Below are 26,224 nucleotides of genomic sequence, written 5' to 3' on the forward strand. Positions count from 1 at the left end.
AGAGAAAGTGCTAGCTAGTGAAAAAGGAGGAGGATTAGAGAAGAGCTCACTTAGCAAGGCACTAAGTGGATGGTGTTATCGTGAATCCCTTAACACAATGAACTGATTAGTTGAAACAGTGTGAATTTCACAAGGCGCTTAATTTCCAACTGCTGTTTTGTGTTGCCTTGATTCAGTCACACAATACTTTCTTCATGCAGGCTGCATCATGCTTAACTTGCAATCATGGCTTTCCTGTTGTTGCTAATTATAATAAATATCTTGGAAAACAGAAAAATGTTGACATTCATTCACGGCTTCTGGGTTTTTTTGGCTAACTGATGCTGTCCTTCTTAATGAAGCACATTATATTCATGAGCTGTTTCATGGGATCTAACTTCTAAATTCTATCTCTAGTGCCTCCAAATGTGGCTTTAGTAGTAAAACAAAAAGTTTCTTGCTACCACTCAGAAGGGTGGATCATTACACTTCTCTGTTCTGCAGTATTGCTTCAGAAGTGATTAAAGTAATGAAGTTGGTGGATGTGTCAAAATCTGAAAGCAGAACAGGGGACCCAAGGCTGTGTTGGAGCTGTCCATGCAGCTTCTGCACATAGACTTTCAGGGCTGGAAGGGACCTCAAGGATCATCTAGTTTCAAGCCCCCTGCCATGGGCAGGGACACCTCACACTAGATCAGGTTGCTCTGAGCCACATCCAGCCTGGCCTTAAAAACCTCCAGGGATGAGGCTTCCACCACCTCTCTGGGCAACCTGTGCCAGTGTCTCACCACCCTCCTGGGGAAGAACTTCTTCCTAACATCCAATCTGAATCTGCTCACTTCTAGTTTTGCTCCATTCCCCCTAGTCATGTCATTATCTGAGAGCCTAAAACATCCCTACCCAGCTTTCTTGTAGTCCCCTGGGCAGTAAGGCCTCCTTGGAGCCATCTCTTCTCCAGACTGAACAGCCCCAACCTTCTCAATCTGTCTCCATAGCAGAGGAGCTCCAGCCCAATGCTCATCCTCGTGGCCCTTCTCCAGCACCTCCAGATCCTTCTTGTAATAGGGGCTCCAGAACTGGACTCCAGGTGTGGTCTCACCAGTGTGGAGTAGAGGGGGAGAATCTCCTCCCTCCACCTGCTTGCTATGCATCTCTTGATGCAGCCCAGGATGCAATTGGCTTTCTGGGTTGCAAGTGCACCCTGGTTGCTCGTGTTGAGCTTCTCATCCACCATGCTACATGTCACCTGCAGAATTTGAAGCTTGCTCTTTGGTGAAAAGTAGCATTTGCCTGGCACAGAGAAATGAGGCTGTGGAATGAATTCCCACCATATTGTGGTTTCCTGCATAACAAAAGCCAAAGGTTTTAGTAGTCTTTGTACCTTGCTTGTGACTGTCCGATGAGGGTGGTTGTTCCTCTTGCACATGTTTAGCTGGTTTATATATGCTGCATTTTTGTATCTGGAAATGCCTTATTAATTGTGAGTGCAGTGCCTATGGCACTGACTGGACCAGATCTTAAATGATTACAAAATTTATCAAAGCAGTAAATTATCATTCATCCAATCAGACCTCTCTCTTTCTTTCTCTTTCTGAAAGATGGAATTTTAACTGCCAGGAAGGTAATACAGCATCTTAGTCTATACTTAGCTGACCAAATCTTTTTTCTTCAGAGGCTTTCAGTGCATAAAGAGTGTAGGCTATAGTGTATTAATTTTACAGATAGATAATCTGAGCTCAGAGTGCAACATCAAGTGAATTCTGTTTCTGCTCTGTATGAGCACAGTTCTTATCCAGAGGCAATGCCCTTTTTAATATGTATGAGTATATATTGGAATAATTTCCTTATTCCATTTGACCCTGAAAGTGATGTAGGAAACATTACTAAATGGGTGAAAAACAGGTCTTGATCAGATTATTTTCTCCAGGGACCCGAGCTGAACTATTCCCTGCACCAAATGGGCATCAAGAGCTCAGAGTGGCCTCTGCACTTCTCCTGCAGCAGTGAAGACCACCACTCTGCAAGTTAATGTGATCATTAGCACTGAAGTAGACCCAGCTGCAATTTGCTGTGGCCCTGACTCTAGATCCTAGTGAAATAGGGGTCAAGACCGGACTGCCTGCACACATCTGATTAATCCTAAGTCTGTAGTGCTCCTTTGTACCTCAATTATTTCCAATATGTACTTACTCTTAGTAATTTATTTTACTTTTTGAGAGGCTGTGTTAAGGTTAATATTTTATTTTCATCACATTGTTGCCATAGGAGAATGTGCTGATTTTTATAGTATTAAGTATAGGTGGGATTTAAAAGGTTGAGGCTTTTCTGCCTGTGTTAAGGTAGCAGTGAGGTGCAAGAACAGTCTGAATCTAATGCTATGGAAGTTTGGGGTAAAATGTACCTCATCTTCTATTTATTTAATGTTTTCATCTCCTGAGCCCCCCATGCTGCAGAACATTAAGGCAGAGCCCTCTGTTACCAGGTTTCCTCAGAGTCTGCCTGCATGAGGCTGGTTTGCTCGTGTCAGCCACTGCTTTCAGCGTAATTTCATTCTGCAGCTTCGGCCCAGTTCAGTGCTCTGGTTCCAAAAGTAAGCCAGATCTTGTGAAAGTGTGTGTGCCTGCCTGTGTTGTCACCCAGTGTTGATGGAAGGAGAGGAACTTCAGCAATGATAGAAAATAAGCTGCTGTGTGCAGATAAGAATGGTTATGTGTTCCCTGACAATGAGAAAAGCTGCAGCATGAGCTGAGAGCCTCTCAGTCCTCGCAGCAGTCAGCTATGACATTCCAGAAGTTTTAGTATTCAGTAAACAAGCTTGATTTTAAAGTTTTTTGAGTAAAGAGGAAATGTGTGTACATGAGAGAAGGAGAGAGAGTTTCCACAAAGGTGAAGCTCAAGGAAATAAACATGAATACAAAATGCATGAGGATGGCTCCAGTAAATGTACAATTCTAATAATAAATCAGTGTCTTAAATTCAATAGGTGGAATACTATTTCCTGTGTGTGGGGTTCTTTTTTGCACTGTTTAAGACTTCAATATCAGTTCTTTTAATCAGTTTTATAGCTCAAAGAAGTGGGTGGACTCCGTGTAGGGCACGTTCCTTGTGCTGTAAGTCAAGTCAGTGTTTGGGCTTTGGAGGTTTTGTTTGCCTGTAAAAGATGCCTGATGCCTCTCTCTGAAAAGGCAAAAATGGACATCTGACTTTTGATTTCAGTAGCTTGAGAGGGTTCTAATCTTAAATGTGTGCTTTGTCATTGATGGTGTATTTGTTACTATGCTGTTCCTTCTGAGGTCACCGTAATGTAATAGTGCCTGAGAGGGCAAGAGCCTTCTGCCTGGTTGTGCTGTGAAATGCAGGAATACTCTAGCTGAATGCTGACCCTTGTAATTATGATGGTGTTCAGAGAGGAGACCTTCTCACCTAGGCCTGCTTCATGGCTTTCATTGCCTTTTAAAAAGGCTCAAACTTCATGGAATATTCTACCTTTAAAGTCATACTACATTGCAATGCTAAAAAATCAAACAAGTGCTTTGCCTTTTGTGTGTGTGTGTTTTTGTGTGTGTGTTGTGGGGATTTTGTTGGTTTTTGGGTTTGCTGTGTTGTTTTTTTTTTTTCCCACTGTGCATCATAGCATGTGAAGCTGGATTTAAAAGCAGCATCTTTTAATCTGTAGTAATGATGATTCTGGGTATGGAATGAGTGCATATTGCTTAGTTCTCTGCAGGTACTCAGACTGTTATACTAAGCTTCAGTCCAGACCTCAGTATTTGCTAACGATGAATTAGTCTAACCCTTGGCAGCTGATGCTGTTGAGGGAATCAGGAATGTGCTTATGGTCAGTTGTGGCTCCAGATCTCTTGCTATAAAAGCAGAGGTGGTGTGCTGGGTTGAGAATTCACCTGTATCTGGATGGTAATGTTATTTGTGCTCCAGTGCACAAGGCTTTGAAGCACTTTGAGGTTTGCCGTTGCTGATGTATTTTGGCAACTGAACAGCACTGCGCTGGCACCAGCTCACAGACCTGTGTTAGTGGAGTGAGTGAAAATCTGGGCGTTCTCTTTCCAAAGCATGAAATCTCAGTCCCTGGCCGTATGAGCAAAGCAAAGCTTGGGACAGTCTTTTGAAGTAGCTCTTTCCATAGTGTTCTTCACTTCTTCCATGCATATAAATGCAGCAGTTTCTTGCAAATATATTATTTTTTAAGAGCTTTCTGGTGCTCTAAGGATTTTTGTAATTCCATGATGGGTTTTCCACATTTGCACATTTGGGAAATCTGCTGTCTGCTTCTTTCACGTTTCATGAGTGGTGGCTGTGTTTATGCTGCTAGTGAATGCAATGGGATGAAGAAAATCTCCTTAGCAGACTAGGGTCGAGACGTGGCGCTGTTACAAAGTCTCCTATTACCTGCCCTAGACAAAAGAACTGGAATGAGTCTGTCCCACTGCCAGGATGATCTCTATGATGTTGAATACCAAGACATTGTTTAGATCTGTCCTGTTCAAGCCTGTTAACTTGTGAATCCCTGTTCTTAGTTACAGTGGTGCTTGGGCAGCAGCGGGCAAGAGCATAGAGTGAGGCAGATGGAAAGGAACAAATGTAAAATACAGCAAATTCCCAAACTTCTGCAGTTAATATTTTTGATGGATGCATCACTGTTTCTTTCTGTTGCCTGCCTGCTGCTTTCACTCTTCTTTCTCTGCAGGCTCAATATTTTTATCCCATCTGTCCCATTCTCCTTGGCTGTAATAATGGAAAAGAAGCACTGCCTCCTAAGTCATCATCTTCTCAGAGCTTGTGTTAAAGCAATGTCCATTCCTCCCTAGCAGCACACATGTGTTTGTGTTTCTTTCCCATCTCACCTTCTCCAGTTCTGTCCTGAATGTAGATAGATAGATAGATATATGTACAGTCAAGTGCTGCCTGTGATGATCTAAGCAGAAATACTACATATACAAGGTATAAATAGTCAGTATTGATCCATACACATATATGTATATCTAAAATGCATATCTGTATGTTGGATCTCTAGTACCTTCCACTGTACAGGAATCTTTGCATGGTCTTTTTATGACAGGGGATAACACATTCTGCATTGCAACTGGCCCTTCAGGCTCTGTAAGGAAAGCTTTTTAGCAAAAACCCTCCAATTTTCTGTATGAAATTCTGTGAGGATCAGCTGTGCTTTGAACTGTTCAAAACTGTAACTTCTGTTGAATGTTTTCCTCAGGAGATATTTTGAGTATGTTAAAACAATATCTAGAGAGCAAAAAATGGCAAGAATAGCAACTGCTATACTTGGAGGGTCTGAGAACATGGATCTGAGTCCATCCACTGCAGGTCATTGCCTTCCTCTCCTGATGTGGAGGCTGCTATGTGACAAGTTCATGGTACGGACTGCTGCTGGAGGAGGGGAGGAAGGAAATGTTAATGCTTTACTGTTTTCTTTTAGCAGAACCAGCTTTGGAAATTTGTACCAAAATGTCCCTCCTAAAGTAGATGACTTTGCAATGAATACAGTCTTTCTTTCTCCCCCCTCAAGTTAGGAAATACCAGTGCCTTCCCCATCTGCAACTCAGTTCTTGTCACACATGCAAATGCTTTGTGATGTAGCCTTTGGATTTTAATATCTTTAGCAACAACGTCTATTTTCCCTGAAATACATATTTCTCTTTTGGTACATAAGTTAGACATGAGGCTAGGAATTATTTTGTGCTGCTAACATATGCCCAGTATGTGGAGCAGACTGAGCACACTGAATTCACCCACATTGCTGGATATTAAATAAACCTTACACTTCTTATTCAGACTCAGGCCTCTCACAAGGTGTGATAATGGATTTAATAGATGTGAAAACTGCAGCCAGCTAGTGGGGAGTTACTTGTTCTCCATGCCTTTACTAGACTGGGCACAGAGTGCTGGCCTCAAAAATTGGAGCAAGAAAGGTTCAGATTAGGCTTTTGGCAACTTCCCAAAGGTGAAGACAGCAAAGGGTTGAGTTAGTGTGCAGAGGCCATACATAGATTTTTGGAATTCTTTAGCAGATAAGTATCGGTCAGGGACCAAGCCTTGATTCGTGTCTTGAATGTTGTCATTTACAGTGCAACAGATTAAAGCTTTGTGTGTAGAAGAGCTCAGCTGGGGATAAGTGGCGTTGAAGTGAGCTGGCATGAAACCAGCCCTGCTTGTGCCTAGTGTATCCAGACCAGTTGGGGGAATGGCTGGGTTTCCACTTCAGCACTATTCAAGAACTTCACCCCAGTACAGCTCCAGAGCTTTTTCTAAGCCTGTACCTGCCAACATACTTTCCTGCCACCATACCACTTGCATGCGAGACTGTCTTGGACCTGTGCTTGTTTGATAGTAATTTCATATCCTTTAGGGTTGATCTGGCTGCTGTAGTTCCAAATTTTGAAAGATTGGTTGCAAACATTCTTTTCAATGTAACATTTTTTTCACTGTGTGTTACCACATAGCTGGCAAGGTTTGATACTGTGGTCTTTGCACAGTGTTCTCCTTCCCAAACAGTTCCAGCGATTTCAGATCATGCTGTTGAGCCCACTGGGCATAATCGAAGCAGAAGGTGTTGCCCAACAGCAATAAAGGATATAAAGTGACCATAGTCCAAGTCATGGAATCATAGAATGGTCTGGGTTGGAAGGGACCTCCAGAGGTCATCTAATCCAACCTCTTTGCAATCAGTAGGGGCATCCTCAACTAGATCAGATTGCCCAGAGCCCTGTGGAGCCTCACCATGAATATCTCCAGGCATGGGGCCCCAGCCCAGCCCTGGGCAACCTGTTGCAGTGTTCCACCACCCTCGTGGTAAAGAACTTATGCCTAACTTCCTCCTCATCCTAAATCATGCTTTTAAAGTAATGATCAACTATCATTAGTTTAACCTGTACTTTCTTAGTTTGGAATTTAGTTGTTGTTGGTTTTCCTTTTTGGTTACCAACAACAAGAAAGATGCTTTCTATAAAGATCTGTTTATTTAATTTATTAAGATGGTGGAGAAGGTAAAATGAATCAGTAAATAGCATGGACAATTTTATGTCTCCAAGTCTTACCCCAGTATTGCTTTTTTGAAGAAGCTTCGAGTTCCTAGCTGCAGGTATAAACTAGCCAGCAATTCCCACAGTCCACAACACAGCTGTATGAAGGAAGCCAAATTCCAGTCTGGGTTCTCAGTCTTTCCATGTGAGTCTGCCTTCTTTGGGGGATATTCTGGATGCACTAGAGTGTGTGTGTATGAACAGAAATAAAGGCTTGCTGGAATAATGACCAATGAAACAGAAAAATGTTCATACATTTATTTGTTTGCTAGAATGATTTAGTACTGAGACACTTCAGTAACCCACAAGTCAGGCAGAAAAAGCTGAAACGTATCGGTATCTATCTTAACAGAAAATCATACAGGAGGGAGAAACACAGGACACAATTTTGTTGACTGGTATTTTTCCTCTGAGCTCAGAGTGATGTGATCACATGAGAACTTGTGGCTTCTTGAAAATCTGTGTGTCTGGAAGCTGAAAATCCAGAAAGAAAAGAGAAAGAATGGCAAATGTTGATTTTGTAATGCAAGATCATTTTTAGGCTTGCTCTCTCTATTTTAGGGAACCTGCCCTATTGCATTTTCAGTCCTTGAATATAGTGAGCATTTTGAAGATGTTGTAAAAGGGACTGTACTTAAAAGCAATGGATTCTGAAATAGATAATGCTGGCTTAAAGTTACAGAATCACAGAATTGTCAGGGTTGGAAGGGACCTCAAAGATCATCCTGTTCCAAGCCCCCTGCCATGGGCAAGGACACCTCACACTAGATCAGGTTGCTCAGAGCCACATCCAGCCTGGCCATAAAAACCTCCAGGGGTGGAGCCTCCACCACCTCCCTGGGCAGTCTGTTCCAGTGTCTCATCACCCTCATGGGGAAGAACTTCTTCCTAACATCCAATCTGAACCTACCCACTGCTAGTTTTGCTTCATTCCCGCTAGTCCTATCACTACCCATTGGGAGATGGAAGATGCATGATGGGCAAAGTGCATCATATATTCCTAGGAAGCTACACAGTGTGGGGGTTTGATTTTGTCAAGGGCTCTGTGTGTATCTGGGATATAAAGAAAGATAAAATGTTGTGAGGAGGAGAGACCAAAGGAGACTAGACCCCCTCTCAGCAGGCTGGTTGACAGGTTAATTAGGAGGTCAGGTTTTAGGCCATTCATTCCAGGTTCCAAAATGATTTGTCTTCCTTTCCCCACCTGTCATGTACACAGCTGCTCGGTTAGACCCTTAGCATGGTAAGTGCATGCAGAGTCCCTGTTGCAGCCTGTGAAGTTGTGCTATCCATCGTGGGCAGGACGGTTCCCGCGTCAGGACCGTTAGGAAACAGCAGCAGCTCCTTTGCGTGTTGAACTCAGAGGGCAGGCCTGACTGACCCCATGAGCTGGGGAAGGGCTTGTTCCCTTGCTGAAAAGGGTCTGCTAGGCTGCAGCATTTCCCATCCCACTTCTCTGATTGACTCTCTCTTGCAGGCAGGAATGGCATCACCTGAAAACCCTGAGCAGTTGATCATCGCCCTGGAACCCGAGGCTGCCTCTATCTACTGCCGAAAGCTCCGTCTGCACCAGATGATAGACCTGAGCAGTCGGGCACCTGTCAATGGTTATAGCCCGAGTGACACTATTGGAACTGGATTTACACAGGGTACTTCTATTAACTCACTTCCTTAAACTCTTATGCCTACATTTGCTTTGCCTGTGGCAGCTGTGTTCTTACAGTTTCTTACTGCCCTTGCTCTCTTGCAAATGTTTCAGCCTGACATCAGTTTGTTTTTCTAACCTGTTCTGCTGTTTGCTGCAATTAGCCTTGTTTAGGCATTGATCCAGCAGACATGTTTGCAAGCACTTGATTTGTAGCACTCAGGTAGCTTCTTTGCCTTGCTTTTGTTGGGATGTAGTGGGAGCCTTTTAGTATTTTCACAACCGTGTTTTTCTGCCTTAGTTAAAATCAGTACTTGGAGTTGGCTCATTTATTCAATTCAATTTGGAAACAACTTTGTGTTTGAGTGGCTGAGTTATTGAAACAGTGTTAAACAGCAATCTGCAGCGAGACTTTTCGTCTGAGGCATTCCAGAATTTTGGCAGATGTTTTTTGATGTAGTCTTTGTGAAATACCATTAATTATTTTCCACTCTCAGGGGATCATGTTATGTTGGAATGTAGCAATGAGCTTATCTGCTAAATACAGCGCTTGTGATTTATTGACCTGGGATATGTTGCTAATGTCAGTGTTGGAAGGCTGGCTTGCAATGAGGGACAGGGATGAGACCGCAGCGTAAATCACTTGCTGAAAGATCCTTTGCCACTAAAAGTTTTTGAGCTGGGTGTTCTACCTGAGATTAGAGGAAAATAGAAGACAAAAAAGAAAGAGGAAAGCAAATCAGCAGTAAGATGTGATTGCTGCATAATGCACAGATTTCCCATCAGTGTGAGCTGTTAATGTTTGTGGTGATCTTGGTGGAGTGTGCCAATGTATCCCAGAAGCAATGTTTCAGAAGAATTTGTATTTTGCAAACATTTACTAGGTCAAAACAGTACAGGCAAATGGAAGATCAAGCTAGTAAAGCTATTTCTGTACTTACCAGAGGGGATGTTTTTCAGTTAGGCAGGGTCACTACATCGTTCTCTCAAATCCATGCCTCTCTTAGCCAGCACTTGTCAGATGTGTTCAGTGTTATAAAGCCCCCACAGACACAATCCCTTTGGAGGACATAGTCCCTTCAGGGGCCCCTCGCCTTCTGTCCCCCTTGTTCATGCTCTGAACCATTCCAGTTCCATGTGATTTTACATGAACTCACTTTCAGGCTACTCAGGGTTTTTCCTTTGGGAAAATGATAAAAGAAAAGAATTTCTCTGGTTAAGGTTTTGAAGCTGGGGCAGAATCTGGCAGATCACAGATTTCTGCTAATGGGCTTTTTCTTGGATGGGAGGTACCATTCTCCTCCTTAACTTTGTATGGTGAAAGCTATTGGGGATGAGAAAGGTTTCATGTCAAAATTAATGAAAACAAAGTTTGCAGTGAATTAATTTGGGGTTAGAATTAAAATTTCATAAAGGCATGGCAGGGACCCAAGACAAGCTGAGAACAGCTTAAGGAGAAAACCTCTTTAAATATAAACAGAGAGAAGCACTCCAAGGACCATATTATTGCTGGGAAGTCAAAACAAAAATTTTACTGTTCATAGTAGCCAGGATAACCTTACTTCAGTTGTAGCTAAAGACTGGCTCTTGTGTTCACTTCTAGCCCACAGGAGTGAATGAAAGAACTCCCACTGATTTCTGTAGGCTCTTTGTTGGGCTTCTTGCTTGGACCTAGAGCTTGTTCTTTCATTGAACGCTTCAGGGAAGTTTAGGCTCGAGATGAGGAGAAAGTTCTTCACAGAAAGAGTAATTGGCCATTGGAATGTGCTGCCCAGGGAGGTGGTGGAATCACTGTCCCTGGAGGTGTTCAAAAAAGGATTGGACGTGGCACTTGGAGCCATGGTTTAGTTGTCAGGAGGTGCTAGGTAATAGGAAATTGGTTGGACTTGATGATCTCTGAGGTCTTTTCCAACCTTACTGATTCTATGATTTTATGATCATGCAAGCTCTCTCTGTGTGCTGCTGTCAGTGCAGTGAGGCTTATGCAGCTTGTCTGCATCCTATAGGGTCTTTATGGCTCGGATGACAGTACACAGGGAGCCTCATGTCTTTTTCTGGTGATAGACACTATAGAAAAAAGAAACAAGAAGCATTCAATGATTTGCATGCTGGTATTTTCAGAAAGAGTTATTTTTTCATGCATGACAGGATGCCTCTCTTCTGTGGTGTTTGTAGGAGTGCCTTTGAAGGTGAGTGAAGGTTACACAGGGAATGTGTTGATCATTCCGTTGCAAAGGTTGATTTAGAAGCATAACAGCAAAGGCTTTCACTACTCTGCTTTCTCTTCATAGCCTATTCTTCATCTTGTAAATGCCTAAGTAGCCATAAATCCCATAAGTTACCTGGCTGTTACAGTAGTGTGGCTAGATTATGCTTAATTTTTAATTGTTATATTATGTAGGTCAGCCTTACTGATCACTGTGGCCCTAAGAAGTTTTTAACCTGGGAAGCAGTACTTCTGGCTGCTTGTTTTGAGGCAGACTGGCATCCTCAAAGGCTGAGGAGATGTCTTTGTCTGAGCACCCAAAATGAGCAGCGGTTTTAGGCAAGGTGGAGCTTATCTCCCAGCCCGAGGTAGAGCTGGCAGCAGGCTGGGGCTGCCGCCTGGTGGCACAGCCTATGCCCAGCACAGCTGGCTGCCAGCCCAACTAGTTCTTGGTGGGGCTTTGAAATCCAGAATACATTAACAAATTAATCAGACCTGTTTATACCTTTCATATTAGGCTATTGGTTTTAATCCAGTTAGTCTCAAGGAAGATCAGTGTGGATGAAACCCAGCTTTCATTCTTTCTAGGAACGCTGCGGTAATGTTCCCGATCTTAACGCAGTATTTTTTTTGTTAAGAAGTGATAAATACAGATCTGTCAGCCTGCTTGCACTTGTTTCCTGCAGCTTATGATACCAGCTTCTTCACCTTCTCTTATACTCAGTGGGTTTTGTATTTATCTTTTTCTCTGGCAATGACTAGCTAAGGAACACATCCGTCGTAACCGACAGAGTCGGACCTTTCTGGTGGAAAATGTCATTGGAGAGATCTGGTCTGAACTGGAAGAAGGTAGTGTCCTTTCTTGAATTAAGTTTGCTTTCACTGGGCAAAAGTGCTGTGTACTGCATTGTTCTCTCAGTGATTATAAATAGGAAAGCTAAAAAATACAAGTCCACGAGTTGCTGTGCTGCTCTTAGTTGTTAAGGGTGGGCTGCAATTCTTTGTGCTCCAGCGAAATATGGTTTAGTAAGGAGATGGTGGAAAGGAAGCCAGGTTTCAAAGTGCAACCAGAATATTTTCCTCTGAATAGGCTTTGTAAATAAGCCATGGTATTAATTTAGTAGCCCATTAGAATGTACAGCAGCAGCATGAGCAGTTCTCCTATCTGCTTTTCCTCTGTGCTAAATCAATAGCTTTAGATATCTGAATTTCATATTTGTTGTCACTCATTCCATTATAATGACTGATAAAGATCAGGTCTTCAGTGTAGGCATTCATGACTCCCTGTGTGTCATTATCTCTCTTGTTGATAACAGCCCTGAGAAGCTTTCATTGCAATATGCTGTTGTGAGGACACTGATGTAAATCCTGCTTGCATATTCCTTTGCCAAACCAGGTGACCGTTACATCGTTGTTGACAGTGGAGGAGGCACAGTGGATATGACTGTCCATCAGATCAGGCTCCCTGAAGGACATCTGAAAGAGCTGTACAAGGCGACAGGTAATGTCCCTTCCACTGCTTTGCATGACTTATGTACTATTTTGAATTGTCAGTGAAGGAAATGTATAGAATCACAGAATTATTGAGGCTGGAATAGACCTCTGAGACCATCAAGCACAGCCTATGACCTAACACCTCCACATCAACCAGACCATGGCACTAAGTGCCACATCCAACCTTTCCTTGAACACCTCCAGGGACAGCAACTCCACCACCTCCCTGGGCAGTCCATTCCAGTGTCTTAATTCTCCTTTCTGTGAGGAAGTGCTTCCTAACATCCAACCTAAACCTCCCCTGGCACAGCTTCAGGCCATGCCCTCTTGTCTCATCACCTGTATATTGCTGCTCTGTCCAGGTACGCAGAGATGTACTGTGGAGACAGGAATAGCTGAATCTCACAGCAAAATCCTTAGAAAGTGGCTGTTGGCCACTGTTATTCCAGTAATTTCACAGGCAGTGTAACAACCATACCCTGGGAAAAAATTCAGAATCGTTGGTCTCCAGCAAAGGTGTAAAATGCAGTTCCTGGAACAGCATTCCCTACCTGAACTCCAGATCGTCTTTCACTTTGTCGTGTGCCTAAGCTGTTAAGCACATGAGTCAGCTTATTATTTGTTGCTGTGCCTCTATACATAGTTAATCTTCATCTGTGTGCTTCATCAGTGAAGTCTTCTCAGTCTTGTTGGCTGCAGGAATACCTCAGGAAACAACTTAGTGAGATAATTTCGACAGCATACATCAAGTTCTGTCTACTCCTAAAGACAAGTCCAGCCCATGCCTGTGTCCAGTTCTGGGCCCCACAGTTTAAGAAAGATTTTGAGTTGCTGGAACGTGTCCAGAGAAGGGCAGCAAAGCTGGGGAGGGATTTGGAGCACAGCCCTGTGAGGAGAGGCTGAGAGAGCTGGAGTTGCTTAGCCTGGAGAAGAGGAGGCTCAGGGGAAACCTTATTGCTGTCTACAACTGCCTAAAAGGAGGTTGTTGCCAAGTGGGGGTTGGCCTCTTCTGTCAGCCAACCAGCACCAGAATAAGAGGACACAGTCTCAAGCTGCACCAGGGGAGGTTTTGGCTGGATGTTACGAGGAAGTTCTTCCCAGAAAGAGAGATTGGCCATTGGGATGTGCTGCCCAGGGAGGTGGTGGAGTCACCATCACTGGAGGTGTTTAGGAAGAGACTGGATGAGGCACTTAGTGCCATGGTTTAGTTGATTAGGTGGTGTTGGATGATAGGTTGGACTTGATGATCTCAAAGGTCTTTTCCAACCTGGTTTGTTCTGTATTCTCAGGTGTGGACAAGGAGGCAGTTTCTTATGCTTCTACTAAAAGCATTTCAGTTTTATTGTGGTACTGCTGTAGTGCTATAAAAGTGAGGTCAAGGTAAGGTTATGTTCTGTGTTAGACCAACTGTTACATTGAGGAAAGATACCTCATTCTGTAGACCATCTCCTGTGACAGTTCTAGCAGTGTCAGTCTGATGTGTGTTTGGTCAACTTGAAATCCAGCAATCACTTCAGATTACTAAAGCTGTGTTTTGTTTGTCACACAGGTGGGCCATATGGTTCTCTAGGTGTGGACTATGAATTTGAAAAGCTCCTGTGTAAAATATTTGGAGAAGATTTTATTGAGCAATTCAAAATCAAGCGTCCTGCTGCCTGGGTAGACCTGATGATAGCATTTGAGTCCCGGAAACGAGCAGCAGCTCCGGACAGGACCAATCCACTAAACATCACTCTGCCTTTCTCCTTCATTGACTATTACAAGAAGTTTCGAGGTCACAGTGTAGAACATGCCTTGAGGAAAAGCAAGTGAGTAGACAACTGAACCCAGATGGGTGCAGAATTAACTCCTGGTAGCAAAGGCAAATAATTGAATGTCCCAGTTTGAAGGCAGGTCCTCCCTTGCCTCCCACCAGGAGGCACCAGACTCAGACAAACAGGTTGCAGGAGTGTTTAAAATGGAAAAGCAGTGAGTGTTTTACAGAGAACCACAAGAACAGTGACAAAAGAGATCCCAAAGCATACAAAGTCCCTTATAGCATACCCAGAAAACCTCCCAGCACTCCCCTTCTCCCTACCCGAGGGTACACCCAAAACCCCCAGGGCTCTTTCTGCCCTGCTCCCCGTTAGGCTAATTTCAGCTGGCCAGATCTGAGATTGCCCTTCCCCCTTCTCCTCCTGGAATTAGGCCTAGAGATAACTCCCCTTCCATTACCAGATAGGGAGCATCTCCCACGGAGCAGCGAGGGAAGAAAGAGGAAGTGTGAGACCTTGCAAGATGGATTTATAGGGAGCAGGACGTTATGGGAATGAAATACACAACTTCCTGTGTCCACCCACTGGGCTTGACACCCTAGGCACCAAAGGTGTATCTATCTTGTGTGGTAGCAGCAGAAGGCACCCAGCCTAAACTACCACATTAAAATATCCTAATTACACGTAGACTGAAAGGTAATAATGGTAAAGTATAATATAAAGGTGGGAAAATGAGTTTGCTTGAAGTGTAGTTTCCAGAATGAAGAGTTCTGATCAATCTCTTGCAAAACCTTTTCTATACCAGGCTTGCACTCTTCTGGTATTGCTTTCTATGACTTGCCTGCATCACTGCATTGCTTTCCTGAATCTGACCATATATTTTGAGTTCCTTACATGTCAGATCAAATACAGATTTAGTTAGATACCTAGAATCTTATTTTTTAGAGGCCTGGGCCCTGAAACAAATCCAGGCTCTTGAGTGGCATGTATAAATATATTGATGGCTCCAGGAAAGTTGCTAGCAATACCAGATCACTGGTGAGAATGTAAAACACACAGACACACATAGCTCTGCAAGGGGAAAGAATTCTTCTTTGAAAGTGATAGCAGGCTTTCTTTTCTTCTAGTATTTTACTGGTTGACATAATCCCCACTAGAGGGGATTTTCAGTATCAAGAAGCACCCTAAATGACAAGGTTAAGGGCTGCTAGAGAAAAGGAATTGAGGAGAAAGTAAAAGTGGGCATTTTGCATCTTGTGAAATGATAAGCTACAGGAGCCTGGAGATTAATGGCATAAAGGAGAGGGAAGAAGAGAGTTTGTGAATCTGGGGCAGGATGCTTGGGACCTGAGAGCAGAAGAAATGATATTTAGTACCTGTACTTGGGCTTTTTTCTGCATTTTTTTAACCCAGTGAATGTGGCATACAGGCTGAAATTCCCGCCTCTCTTCCTAAACTTATTGGTAAATGTATTTCAAGCCTAAATGACTTGGAGTCTAGGGTCACTTCTTAAATGAGACTGAGGTTCCAAAATCATTAAAAATGTCTGGAAATTCTCCCCCCCACTAGACCATCCTCTTATTAATAGTCTTAATGGTGAATGCAAAATGTTCCCTTCAGACAAAATGAAATTATTTGCATAATGGGATAGAAAAGGTATGAAAGTGACATATAATTTGCATGAGTGCAAAGGAGATTGCTGAGATATATGCATGTGTATCAGTGGTGGAATAACTTAATGCCTGTATTCACTTAACAAATGTTATGCCTCATTAAAAATGCTGTGCTCTCTTCTGCCTCCTGAGGCTTCCCTTACTTGCTTGTTTTCCTTGTGTGTTTCCAGTGGCTTTGGCTTGCTGCTGCTATAATCTAAATGTTGCCCTTCTGGGGATGAATCAGTGCTGTTTCAGATGAGCGAGCACTGGATTGACTGCCAGCTGTTTCAGGAAGCAGCTGAGCATTGCTAATGCTACAGAAGGCAATCAGGCAAAGAAAACAACAATTAGACAAGCAAAAATAACAATTCTGCCTTGAAATGTTACATTGCTGCAGTTGGTGCGGGGCTAGGGTGAGGTGAAGCATTTTTGCCCAAGGAAAACACATGCAGATTCTGTAGACTCATTGGTTTGGTTACTTAGTGTATCTTGTGAGGGTTTGGCTGTTCCTCAGAGCTCAGCTGTAATGCTTTAATGTCTTTTCTAACTCTTCCTTTCCAGTGTGGACTTTGTGAAGTGGTCCTCCCAGGGAATGCTGAGGATGAGCCCAGATGCAATGAATGCTCTTTTCAAGCCTACAATTGACCAGATCGTTCAGCACCTCAGTATGTATCTGCAGGCAACTCTGTTTTCCAGCAGAGCTGAACCTGAAGCTTTGCTTGGCTGTTTCAAACCAGTAATTGGAATTGAAGTCAAGCAGCTCCCCATTCATACTTACAAAATGTGGGCAAGGAATTCAGTTCTGAAATTTACAGTTCTCTCCAAAGTAGTTAGGAAAATAATAGAAGCAAGAGGTGTCACCTTGACACATGTTCCTACCTCATTCTAGTGCTAGGTTTTGAGTGTTCATCAGTCCTGTCACTGCTTAAGCTTCATTTTTTCAGTACTTTTAGAGCTACAAGCATTCAGAAGGCTGAAATGCACTGACTAGCCCAGATCCTGCTTTGCTTTCTCCTGTTTCAGGCAAGAACTAAATAACGCCAGGGATGTAACTAGTGTCTGATTATTCCTGCTATTAAGACCTCTAGTTCATTTCTCCTCAGAGGAAGGTCACATTTAGAATCATAGAATTATTAGGGTTGGAAAGGACCTCAAGGATCATCTAGTTCTAATCCCCCTGCCATGGGCATGGACCCTTCACACTAGATCAGGTTGCTCAGAGCCACATCCAGCCTGGCCTTAAAAACCTCCAGAGATGGGCCTTCTACCACCTCCCTGGGCAACCTGCTCCAGTGTCTCACCACCCTCATGGGGAAGAACTTCTTCCTAACATCCAATGTGAATCTACTCACTTCTAATTTGGCTCCTTTCCCCCTAGTCCTATTACTACCTGACACCCTAAAACATCCCTCCCCAGCTTTCTTGTAGCCCTCTTCAGATACTGGAAGGCCACAATTCGGTCTCCTCAGAGCCTTCTCTTCTCCAGACTGAATAGCCCCAACTCCCTCAGTCTATCCTCACAGGAGAGCTGCTCCAGCCCTCATAGACATCTGAATCACTGACATCTCTAAAACCCCCAAATTTGAGTGATTTCTTACAGTAAAAGTACTTTTGGGCACAGCTTGAAAGCAGCACTGAATTTATTTTTCCACTAATGGAAAGTGACATAGTTATTGGGAAATTTATTATTTAAAGTCTTCCCAGTGGAAGATTGGATTTGCATCAAGTAGATTATAATATATGTACTGAGCAAAGTAGTGCTGTTCCACACATTACAAAGCACTAATTGAATCATGTTTGGAATGTAGCATCTAACTTTGCTCGCTGTGTGTGAATTATTAGGTATATTACAGTTCAGTAAGACTAGCACAGAACAGCTTGTATGTGAGCAGGGAGGGACAGACTTAGAATTCCAATAGTTGTGACAGACAGCTCAGTCATGCTGCCTCAGTTATTTGAGCTAAGGGTGAGCCTACAACTGAGCTGCGTGGTTTCCTTGAAAGTAGGGGATGTGTGGGTTTAAGTTAAGGAGGAACATCTGTAAGAATGTAAGGAGCTATTATTTTGCAGGTGGGACTTGCTGGGTTTAAGATGTTAGGGTCAGAAATAATAAGTGAATTTAAAATGGGGTGACTTCTCTGGAATGCATTAAAGGGTATGTGAATCACACTTGGGAATATGTTGCTGCCGCTTCAAGTGGCAAGATGATGTCTGTTCTCTGCTACCCAAAATGTGACTGGGAGGATTTCTTTGCAAGAAATCTGTGTCACTTTATTGGTGGAAGCTAAATAAACATTCTGGTTTCAATGCCACTTCAGAAACAGTGTGTACTTTGAGGTAAGTTTCCATTCCCAGTGAAACAGAGTATGGAAGAGACTACAGAAGTGGGATGAGTGCATGCTGAGAAGTGGCAGCGTGGGTATAGATGTGGCAGTTTCAGATCATGGGCATGTGCATGGGACATTAAGTGCACCGGGTCATTAGGAGTTTCCCCTGTATCACCTTGTCACAGTGGATTCTTCCCTATTGAGTGGGCTCTGTTTCTGTTTAGGTGATGTCTTTGATAAGCCAGAAGTGACCAATGTCAAGTTCCTGTTCCTCGTGGGTGGCTTTGCTGAATCCCCCTTACTCCAGCAAGCCGTGCAGAGCGCTTTTGGTTCGAGGTGTAGAGTCATCATTCCTCAGGATGTGGGGCTCACAATCCTCAAAGGAGCTGTTCTCTTCGGCCTGGACCCTGCTGTCATCAAAGTGCGGCGCTCCCCACTCACCTACGGCGTGGGTGTGCTGAACCGCTTCGTGGAAGGGAAGCATCCAGCCGAGAAGCTGCTGGTCAAGGACGGCACGCGCTGGTGCACCGACGTCTTTGACAAGTTCATCTCCGCCGACCAGTCCGTAGCCCTGGGAGAAACTGTGACACGCAGTTACACACCTGCCAAACCTTCCCAGTTAGTAATAGTGATCCACATCTATAGCTCAGAACAGGATAATGTTAGCTTCATCACCGAGCCTGGAGTGAAAAAGTGTGGCACCCTCCGCTTGGATCTGACGGGAACTGATGCCTCGGTGCCGAACCGGCGGGAGATCAAAACGCTTATGCAGTTTGGGGACACTGAAATCAAAGCCATGGCCATTGATGTTGCCACCTCTAAAAGTGTCAAAGTTGGTATTGATTTCTTAAACTACTAACAGCCCGTTTAGCCCCACCACAGCCTGTTTGTGAGACTGATCTTCCACTGTTCCCTTTTTTGACTTTCATATACCACGTAATTAACTTGAATTTCAGCAGGCTATATGAGAACAGCTACTAAAGGTGGGGTAGGTCATGTTTGTGCCCTTGGATCACCAAAGGCTGGATTTTGAAAGACCCTTAAAAAGTTTGGGGAGCAAAAGTTCCAGAGGTAGTAAAAGTTCCCGAGTTACTCAAGCATGCTTAGAGAGCTACCTTTATGAAGTAAACGCTGATTATTGTTGGGTCCTGAAGATTAGCTAAAAAGATAGAACATTGTAATCTCTTTGCCACCTCCTCCTCCTCCTCCTTCTTCTTCTTCTTCCCAAGAAAACCTCACCCACTTGGTGGTTGTTGGGGGCATATCTGTTTAAACAGCACCATCCTCTGGCAATGGGAACAAACTAATAGTCTATAATATTTTGGTTTTGGCCTTGTGCTTGTCAAAATTGTTAAGTGCTGAAAATCAATGATTTCAAGTAATGGGAACTGAGTTTTGTTAAGTTCTGAGATCCTGCTGAAGAGAGAATCCTCAGAAATCCTTAGAATTATTTTAAAGATACATATTGATAGCTCCAGTTTGGAAAACAAAACCTTTATTATCACAGCTCTCAGAACAAGCTGTTGGATTAAATAGGTAGCATTGCCCACATTATGCTTTGGAAAATGATTAAGTGCAAAACTGTTTCCCTTTTGGGTCTTCTGACTTGTTTTTATTACTCTGCATCTGAAATCATAGAATCAAAGAACAGTTGAGGTTGGAAGGGACATGCATTTGCTATCTGGTCCCAACCTCACCACTCTAAGCAGTGTCAGCTAGAGCAGGATGCTTTGTTCAGTTTTGAGTATCTCCAGCAATGGAGATGCTTAAAATCTGGGAAAGCTGTTCTAGTGTTTGACAACCCTCACTGCAAAAAGTTTTTTTTCCCCCCAATCCTGTGTTTAAAAGGAGTTTCTTGAGTTTCTGTTTGTGCCCATTGCCTCCTCTTCTTTTACTAGATACCTCTAAGAAGTCTGGTTCCATGTTCTTTACTGTCTTCTGTAAGGCATTTATTCACATTCCTAGCATGCCCTGAGCCTTCTCAAGTGTAAACAATCTCAGCTCTTTCAGCTTCTCCTCACAACATGTTCTCCAGTCCCTTAATCTTCCTCATGACCCTTGGCTGGTCTCACACCAGTATGCCGATGACTCTCACACTGGGAAGCATAGACCTGGATCTAACACTCCTGATATGGGTCTCACCAAGGTTGAATAAAGGGGAATGATCACTGCCCTTGACCTGCTGGCAATGCTCTTTCTAGTGCAGCCCAGGAGACTGCTGGCATTTTTTTGCAAGGGTAAATTACTGACTCATGCTCAACTTGTTTTTTTTTGTCTACCAAGACCCTGAGATCCTTTTCTGCCAAGCTGCTTGCCAGCCAGCTGGCCCATAGCATATACTGGTGCATGGAGTTATTCCTCCACAGGTTTAGGACTCTGCACTTCCCTTCCTTGAAGTTTATGAGAACCATAGAATTGTCAGGGTTGGAAGGGACCTCAAGGATCATCTAGGTTCCTGTTTGCACATATCTCCAGCCTGTCAAGATCCCTCTGACCCTCTGATTCAGTGCTTTGTCAAGCACTTCTCCAAAGCACTTCTTTTCTTGCTAATCCCTGTGTAGAGATTTGGAAGTAGAGTTAGATGATGGCTGTCCAAGAAGATTTGGACAACTTAAAAAGAGGGAAAATGTCCAGATCAAGACAGTATTTTCAGTAGCACACATTCTAATTGAGTAAAATATATTTCTGGGTTGAGTCAAATGTCCAGTAAAGTGGAAGGCAAAAGCCAAGAGGAGGAAACTATAAATAGCATCGATTAAAGCATTTCTCCCATGGCTTTGAGCACACAGCTGTAATGCAGGTGAAATACAGTGATGGTCATGGTGGCACTTTGTTTCCCAAATAATAACTTTCTGAAAATATGAAGCACTTTCACTTGGACCATTCCTTTTGCAACTGGCACAACTTTTATTTTGCAAAATGCTCAGGCTGGGTCACTTCTGAAACCTACAATCCCTGTCTGCCACAAACTGGCAACTTCAGATTCAAATCCAAATCCCTCTCCAAACTGGCAGACTGGCACTCGCACACAAAATCACCCTCCCAGAGAATTTATACAGAGCTGCCTGATTACCTGCTGGAATTCATCCCACAGCTGAAATGTTAATTGTTAAACTAAATCTTGCTTCCTAATAAGTTGAGCATGAGTTAAATCCATTATTGACACTTCTGGGAAACGAAAGCCCTATCAATTATTTCACCTATTCATGTTCCAGTTCCTGTATTGAAGCTTTCTGTGTTTCACCTGGAGTTTTGCCACAGTAAAGAGCTGCAGGACTACCACATGCCAACTGCATTTTGCCATTGAGTTTGCTGTGTCTCCTGCACAATTCCCTAGTTGAATGTGAAATCTGTTCTGCATTCAGCTTTGAAAGAGAAAAGAGGGGGGGGGGGGGGGAAAGACTTTGGAGAATGCTAGTCCTAATATCTGGCTGGGTACTTTCTATAATTACAAAGTGTGCTTGCTAACATTCACTTTCCTGCTGCCTGCTCAATGCTTTAAAAGCTAAAAACTGGGATTTTTTGTGTGTGTGTATGTGTGTTGCTTTCCATGGTTTACAAACAAGAGAAACTTTAAGATGAGTTATGAACAATATAATTTTATGTATATACAATATTTAAATATTGTACAGACTCTTTCTTTCTACAGTGCTATTTTCTTGTATAAAAATGCTCTTTGCCTCTGTTGGTTTCATTCAGCTGTTAATTTTAAATAACACAGTTTCTCAATCAGCTTCTGTAATTACAGGCTTTTGAAGATGGTAAGGATATGAAATATAAAAGGCTGCTCTTATAATAATAGGAAAGAAATGTTGGTGTGTCAGACAATCCAACATTCCTCCTGCAATGCAAGTCATACCAGTTAAGCATATTGCACAGATGCATTTAGTGTGTCATGTCGCTGGGATTTTCATTTCTTTGTTTCAGATGGTGACCTTTCCATCTCCAGCAGTTCTTCATAATAATGGATGAATCCTCCTGTAAAGCCAAGTTAAAAAGAAGTAGTTAAAGAAGCCAAGTTAAAAGAAGAAGAAGCTGGATATATGTACAGCTTCTTCATTAGGTTTGGGGGGGTTTAGTAAGAATCTTCTCTAGTTTAAAAAAAATCAACCAACCAAAATGACAAAACCAGCAACACTGAACCACAAAACTACCTTCCAAAGCCAGGTGACACTTAACTTGCAGGTAAGACTTGTGCCCCTGTCTACCACTGCCACCTACCAAAAGACAAAATTCTGGAAGCAGACCTTGGTGTCTTTGCATCCTATGTTCAACTGAATCAGTCCGGTTCTGCACAGATTTGTTTCTGGTGCTCTTCTGTTAGCGCAATTTGGTCTAATAAGTGGCTAGACCCTCTCCCTCTCCCCTTCCAAGAGAAGGTGAACTGCAAGGTCAGGCAGGCCATGACTTTTGTGCTGTTTTCATGCTGTCTGCAGGGAATGCCAACGGTAGTTTCTGCAGCTCTTCTGAAGCATAGTTCCCTAGGCACAGTAGCTATTCTCTGCCCTTTCTTATTCACCTTTTGTAAGATCCCATCTGGGTCCAAGCAAGGGTTTGTTGCTGAGATTACTGTAACTGTGAAATGTGGTTTGCCTGTTTTATGCACTTCCTTGTTCAGTCTGATGGGAACACTACCAAGCTTAACTTTGCAAGAGCACTGAACTACTGATCGAACTCCCAGCTGTCCTTGTTGCCCTCTTTTAAATCCAAGAATGGAAAATTAGCTTGTCTAAGGAATTAGAGTTATAAGTAGAATGCTATGCTGTGGTCTGTAGTCTATAAGCCAGTTACAACCACTTTACATTGTTAAGTGGCATGTGGATGCCCACTTTGATAAGGGATGTTAGGCTGTAAAATTGATATGAAATGAATATGAAATGAGTCATTTTTAGAATAGCAGTGCTGATGTTTTTGCTGGAGATGCCCTGCAGAGTATTTTCTTTTTTTGGATAGGGGTTTCAGATGACATTGTGCAACTTAATGTTGAGAAGACAAGGCCTGCTCTCCTTAGGGAGAAGTTCTGCTCTGAGCAGTATCGTGCAAGTTTGGGTCCAAGTCAACTCTAGAACGAAAGTCAGCAGCTAATTGTAATGGAATGGTTTACCCTGCTAGGATATGATGGACGTGCAGTGATGGTTGGGACAGTTTCCATTGGTATGAATATGCCAATATTTATATACAGGAGTTTTAATGCATTATTATGAGAAGGCTAATTATGTACTGCAGAGATTTAATCGCCAAGACAAGCTGCATATTTATGATATGAAGTGGCTTTAAGCGGATGAATAGGCTAAAAAGTTGTTGGGCATAATGTCACAATACTCACCTGCTTGAAATAGTCTTAAACTATATTATGAAACCCAACCATTGTGGTCTTGTTCACCTCTGTGCAAGATGAACTCAGATTTCACTGATGTTTGGAGCTGTTCACAACTTGTCTGGATTGTGTCTTGAGTGTTTGTGTGTCTTCAATCATGTCAAATAAAATACCATAAAACTCTTTTTTCCCCCCTTTCTTTCTTCTTTTTGGGTGGAGAAGAGGAGGCTCAGGAGAGACCTTATTGCTGTCTACAGCTACCTGAAGGGAGGTTGTAGCCATGTGGGGGTTGGTCTCTTCTCCCAGGGAATCAGCACCAGAACAAGAGAACACAGTTCCAAGATGCACCAGGGGAGATTTAGACTGAATGTTAGGAAGAAATTCTTCCCAGAAGGAGAGATTGGCCATTGGAATGTGCTGCCCAGGGAGGTAGTGGAGTCACCATCACTGGAGGTGTTCAGGAAGAGACTGGATGGGGCACTTGGTGCCATGGTTTAGTTGATTAGATGGTGTTGGGTGATAGGTTGGACTCAATGATCTCAGAGGTCTTTTCCAACCTGGTAAATTCTGTATTCTGTAATGCTCAGAAGGAGTCATGAAATCAAACATAAAGTGTGATACATCAAAGAGGACTGCAGTCTCTTAAGCCTTGTCAAAGGCTGATTTACTGTTAAAATTGTATTATCAGGCCAATAAGCTGACCAATAATCAGGCATGTTTGCATCTTTATTGTGTGTTTCTAGATCTAGGTCCAGCTGCATTGGGAAAAAAGTGTCTAATAGTTTGTACAATACTAAATGTTTCTGCTAACCATTGCAGGCCATGTCCTTCTGAAATTTGACAGTTGGCACTGGCTGTGGAGATGATTCAGTGATTTGTCAGACTTTAATCTGCAGTGCTGCTCAGACACATGATGCAGAGAATGAACTGAAATGCATAGCAGCCACTACATCCCAACTTCCACTTATTTGCTCCAATGAAGATGTTTTACAAGTGCTTTATGACTATAATTATAAACACCATCCTAATAGGCTAGGTACTGTATTTAACTTGTAATGAACTTGATTTCAGCTAAACATTCAATTAATGTTACTAGTACAATGGGAAATATAATTACAGTCTTCAGAGACACATTAAGAACTAAATTTTGCTTTCAAGTGTTCTAGCACATTGCACTGGCTTCCAGGGGAGTCTCATGTGTGTGTGCATTCAGAATTTGGCCCTTTCACTGGACTTTTCTAAATGCTGAGGGCTTTCCCCCCCCCTTTTTTTTTTCCCTATGAATATGTTTATATTTTAAATTACAGCCCCATCTTGCTAGAAAGGGGTTTGAATAGTATGTTGATTCTACCATGATCAGATAAATCCTTACTGACACTTGCAGATGGTGTTTTCATGGGAATATCTATGGAATATAGCAACTTCTAAGACAACCTCCATGGCAGCAGTGTCTGTCTTCCCCAAAGAGATTCTCTCCAATTTCCTGGGGTTCAGAATCCTCTTCAGTTGCAAGAGCTACCTGAATTTCAGGAGATGCAGCTTGGATTAATTGGTAAGAACTGCACATGCTTTGTGTGACTGGGATTCAGAACTGGTGTTTGCCAATTTTCATTAGGTACTGATGCTGGAAAATGAACTTCCTTTTTTTTTTGGGGGGGGGGGGGAAGGGGGAGGGAAATAATCTGTTTTATTACCTCTCATTCATCTCTTGCTGTGCTCTAACCATCCCTGGAGGTGTTTAAGAGACATTCGGATGAGGAGCTAAGGGACATGGTCGAACGGTTGTGCACAGGGAGATGGCTGGACTTGATCATCTTAAGGTCTTTTCCAGTCAGGCAGTTCCATGATTCTGTGAACACAGAGAATAATTTTTCTGGTGGGACCACTGCAGAATGATGAGTATTGGGTGGGCAGAATTTTTCTTCAAATTAGTGATGTGAAAGTGGGTGCCATGGTTTAGTTAATTAGATAGTGTTGGGTGATAGGTTGGACTCGATGATCTCAAAGGTCTATTCCAACCTGGTCTGGTCTGGTCTATTCTAACAAAGGATAAAGTTTGCACTACAGTCTGTGGAGTCCCCCAGATGCAAAGACCCATCTCTTGCAGCAAAATCTATCTTATACCATCCTGAAAATGCATCACAGCAAATGTCAGGAGTGCTGGGAAGACTCTGGGCAGGTGAAAATGTTTGTGTTGGTTTTGTAATGTATGAGGTTGTGACAATTCTGCTTTCACACCTGTGACTTTAGTGGATGTGCTCATAGATGAAGAAACCACCTAAGATGATCTCAGGATCACTGAGGGGTATATCAAAAGCAGCTGAGCCATATAGCTCACTCATATAAAGGGTCACAGTGCAGTATACTTAGTTAACTGCCAACATTTTTCTACAGCCCTAGCAATTCTGTATCTTCTTTGTTTAACATAGAGTTGTGTAGGTGCTGGCTATACTTTTGAAGTAGTATCTGTTTTCTCATTTTTTGGGGAGCATAATAACAGGGGAAAAGTGTACTAGATGCTATATCCCAGGTGCACTGGCTTTGTACCCTGAGCAGAAGTCACAAAGCTAGGATATGGTGTTTGCTACCATGTGATGGCAAACAGTGGTTTTAACAACTGGGTAGATTGCAGCTGCTGCGATTCTTCTCTCAGTGTCCACAGGTGAGCACACATAAACATGGAGAAATGGCAAATACAGTAGAGGATTATTCTGGGAATATTGTGTGCTGCAGAAGATCCAACAAGTGCTGGGCTGAGTGTAAGGAAACCAAAGGAATTGGCTGAAGAGATC

At 42.9% G+C, this 26,224-nt stretch overlaps 1 protein-coding gene across 1 annotated transcript in view; it reads left to right on the forward strand.

Annotated features, from left to right (window-relative positions):
- HSPA12A (heat shock protein family A (Hsp70) member 12A) overlaps positions 1-19,939 on the forward strand; it is a 65,695-nt gene extending 45,756 nt beyond the window's left edge. Inside the window, exons 7-12 of the mRNA XM_054163633.1 lie at positions 8,512-8,683; positions 11,648-11,734; positions 12,282-12,386; positions 13,929-14,187; positions 16,350-16,453; positions 18,340-19,939. Of these exons, the coding sequence (XP_054019608.1) occupies positions 8,512-8,683; positions 11,648-11,734; positions 12,282-12,386; positions 13,929-14,187; positions 16,350-16,453; positions 18,340-18,974 (1,362 nt within the window). The 3' untranslated portion in view covers positions 18,975-19,939. The remainder of the gene's footprint in view (positions 1-8,511; positions 8,684-11,647; positions 11,735-12,281; positions 12,387-13,928; positions 14,188-16,349; positions 16,454-18,339) is intronic.
- Positions 19,940-26,224: the final 6,285 nt, after the last annotated feature.

Source organism: Dryobates pubescens, chromosome 8 (genome assembly GCF_014839835.1).
Source record: "Dryobates pubescens isolate bDryPub1 chromosome 8, bDryPub1.pri, whole genome shotgun sequence".
NCBI classification, from domain to species: Eukaryota; Metazoa; Chordata; class Aves; order Piciformes; family Picidae; genus Dryobates; species Dryobates pubescens.